This window comes from Vollenhovia emeryi, unplaced genomic scaffold (assembly GCF_000949405.1).
Source record: "Vollenhovia emeryi isolate VEMERY1.0 unplaced genomic scaffold, V.emery_V1.0 DF940207.1, whole genome shotgun sequence".
Classification (NCBI taxonomy): domain Eukaryota; kingdom Metazoa; phylum Arthropoda; class Insecta; order Hymenoptera; family Formicidae; genus Vollenhovia; species Vollenhovia emeryi.
In genome coordinates this window covers 938-4,622 of record NW_011966159.1, presented here as the reverse complement: position 1 = coordinate 4,622, position 3,685 = coordinate 938, and the positions used below count along the sequence as shown (strand labels likewise).

The following is a 3,685-nucleotide window of genomic DNA, read 5'->3' as shown; positions in this document are numbered from 1 at the left end:
TAGGTGTTTGCCCGCTCAACACGCGGACTGACGGGAAGGTGCCAATCAATCCGTGGCTTTAGGGCAGTGCTCAGCGCGCACTAGGCTAGCGGTGTCGTCGACTCAACTCGTCAACGGGGAAACGGTGTGTTGCTCAGCGCGCAACGTGGGGAGCTCTTCCTGGCTCACTTCGCCGGGTCGAGCGGTGCTGTCAGCTCAACTCGCTGACGGGAAAAGAGTACTTTATCGCGCTTTCGAGGGCCTTTTATACTGTTGGTTTGTGGGCGCGGGAGTGAGTGCGGTGCGGGGTGAGACGGCGCGAGGTGGGGCGTAACGATTCGCTTATTGTTAACGGCTCGTGGTCCGGTGACTCGTTACAATGTTATGCTAGTTACAGCTAGGGCCAGAGTGGCTCCGGTTACACCAGTTACAATCCCTAGGCTTGAGTTATTGGCAGCATGTATGGGCGCGAGATTGGCCCGTTCTACTCTAAGCTCACTACGGATGCAGGACCAGAGCGTTTTGGAGTGACTCCAGTACAGTTTTATTTTGGATCCAACGGAATTGTCCTTGGGCACCTTACGTGGAAAATCGCGTTAAAGAAACAAGAAGTATCTCGAAAATCGACGCCTGGAAACATGTTCCTGGTGATCGAAATCCAGCCGATATCCCATCACGCGGATGTGATTTCAACACTCTTAAGAAGAGTAACTGGTGGGACGGACCAAGCTGGCTTCGAGATAACTCTTCCGAATGGCCCGTGTCAAAGATCTCGTACCGCGAAGACGAAATTAAAAGTGAAATCCGTAAAACCGTCGCATTAAAAACTCCGGTAAGCGAAGCTGAAATTGTTTCGGTAACGTCTAACATTGGAATAGATGTAAAAATTGAACCTTTCTATGTTCCGAGAGTTTCAAAATTCAACACTGTAGTAGGCGCGTTCGCATGGATTCACCATTTTGTCAGTTCTATGAGAAGGTCCGGAGATCGGAGTAGTGATAAAAGGCTAACGATTGATGAACGGAAAAGGGCGGAAATGACGCTTTTACGAATTTCACAAAAGGACTCGTTCGACGGCATTGAAGATGTAAAACTCCGAACGTTAAATGCGGTGATGGATGAAGAAGGTATAATACGTATGAAATCCAAAATCGTGCAACGTGATGATGGGTATCCCTTTCGCTATCCTATTGTTTTACTGGGAGAGAACCATGTAACTCGCTTGCTAATAGAACAAAGTCATGTAAGTTTAAAACATAGCAATGTTAGTACGATGCTTAGCCATCTACGAGAGGAGTACTGGATCATACATGGTCGTAGGGTTGCGAGATCCGTTGTAAGAAAATGTGTAATCTGTACACGACAGAGAGCTAAACCATTAGAAGTCGCGCCAGCTCCTTTGCCGAGGGATCGCGTACGTGACGCTCGGATATTCGAGGTGACGGGAGTTGATTTCGCGGGGCCAGTCTATTTGAAAGGTGATCTAAAGGCATGGATTTGTATTTTTACCTGTGCCATATACCGTGCGGTCCATTTTGAGCTTGTTACTTCGTTATCAACAGAAAGATTCATGGAATCTTTTCGCAGGTTTATAGCCAGAAGGGGTCGACCTAGTACCGTGTATAGCGATAATGGAACCAATTTTGAAGGGTTTAGCAACTTATTGAAACGTATTGATTGGGTCAAAATAAACGAACTCAGTCGTGTACAGAAGATACAGTGGAAATTTAATCCGCCTTCCGCTCCTTGGTGGGAGCGTCTCATTCAAATTTTAAAGAGAACTTTGCGCAAGATACTAGGAAGGGCGTGTTTAGAATATGAAGAAATGCTAACCGTTTTGTGCGACTGCGAGTCCATCATTAATGCCCGACCGTTGACGTACTTGTCCGAGGATCCTAGGGATCCCAGTCCTATTACTCCTAATATGTTCTTACAAGAAATCCAAGAGGTTGGAGTACCCGATTGCGATGTAATTGATAGAGAAAAGTTCAAGGGAAGATTCAGGTACCGACAGCGATTAAAAGATGAACTAAAACAACGGTTCCGTACAGAATATTTGGGTGAACTTAAGTATAACTGTTTGAGACCCAACGTCTCAGCCTCTTGCGGAGGCATCATAGCGCCGGGCAAACGTAAAGCGAGAGTTTGCATCTCGCTAAAATTTGCTTCAATTTCGCATAAATCGGCTCGCGGCAGCCTGAGCCTTTGTCTCGACAATTCGTTCGATCAAATTCTGTTACTTCCCTCAGTGGTCGGGGGAGCGATCTTTCGTGTCCCCTCGTCGAGATAAACACTCAGGCTAACAACATTCTCCAAAACATTGCCCGTGGCAAACAATTACGAGCGGTTTTGGAGAACACGAAAATCGAGCGTTGCCGTCCCCGAGCGACACCGCGAGCATGCGCCTCGGGCCGCGTCATCCGCGGAGCACCAATCAACCGCGCCGATCGGCCTTCCGCGCATGCCAAACGCGCGCGGTGCCACTCAGGGCCGCGCGGGAACCAATGGCTCCCCGCGCCCTGAGGATCACCTTGGGAAACTCAAATTTGGGGGAGGCGATTGGCCACCGACGGCTCGAAACCGATATCGCCTCTCCCATAAATAGCGCTGATCCCCAAAATCGCGGCCGTTCTGTCGTAGACTTTAGCTTCGGTGTGACTTTGCCTTGCGAGAGTTCCTCCTTGTAGAAAGGTCTAAAGCGAGAGCCTTGTAGCGCGAGCCCGCGAGCTTGGTCGAATTAAGTCCTGAAAGCCAGGCAGTTGCGTGTTAAGTTGTATGTCAGTGTAAAATCGCGTGTGAATTAAATATGTGATTGTTTAGCACTTCTCCCTGTGTCTTTTCTCGTGCCACATTTCCTCGCGCTCCAGTCTTCCAGAGGCGCTCGCGAACAATAACGCTAGGAAGAAAACTCCCGAAGCGCGCCAGATATCGATAGGCGACATTGTAATGATAGGGAATGATTGTACGAAACGTTTCGCGTGGCCACTTGGTCGTGTGTTAGAAGTTTTTCCGGGTAAGGATGGAATTGTTAGAGTGGCACGTCTAGTTACCGCAGCTGGTCAGTTAATACGTCCGGTACAGAGATTGTATCCGCTTGAAGTTGATCTCGATGTTATTCCTGAGCAACTACGTACGTTCTATAAGGAAAAGGTGGTCAAGACCCGTGGCTCGAAGGAAGAAACGAAGAAGTTAAGCGATACTAAAGCGATCGAAACCGTACCGTATAAAACCCGGAGCGGACGTGTTGTAAAACCTGTTATAAAATAGGCTGATAAGTTAGATTCTCCTATGCGTATGGAGAATCTAAGGTGGGAGGATGTTAAAAATTTGAAACAAAGGTGTCCGATATGCTCATAGGCGCTCTGTGTAACCTCGGAGCGTCGCAAGACGATGGCGTTGCGATCGAGTAGTAGCGCGCTGCTATCCGCTAGTAGTAGTATGTGGGCTTCCAGCGAGCGAGCAGAACACAACGATCCGTGTATTGTATCGAGAGCGGAATAAACGATTTATGTCTACGAGTACGAACTGTTCAAGCGACCCTCGACCTGTCCCGTGTGCAACGACTTCACGCGATAATTAACAAATACAGATCCACGCTTTTTCTCCTCCGCGTACAATTAAAGGCCCTGCGAAATCTACGCCTACCACTTCGAAAACTGATGCGTCACGGACGCGACTCGGAGGCAAAGGCGGGGTTTCGGTTTCC

General features: G+C 48.5%; 1 protein-coding gene across 1 annotated transcript; it reads left to right on the top strand.

Moving 5' to 3' along the window:
* Positions 1-1,015: 1,015 nt before the first annotated feature.
* LOC105556221 lies at positions 1,016-3,480 on the top strand. Its single transcript, XM_012003304.1, has 3 exons — positions 1,016-2,122; positions 2,800-3,195; positions 3,337-3,480. Exons 1-3 carry the CDS (start codon positions 1,016-1,018, stop codon positions 3,478-3,480), a joined length of 1,647 nt encoding a protein of 548 aa, XP_011858694.1.
* The last annotated feature ends 205 nt before the right edge of the window (positions 3,481-3,685 follow it).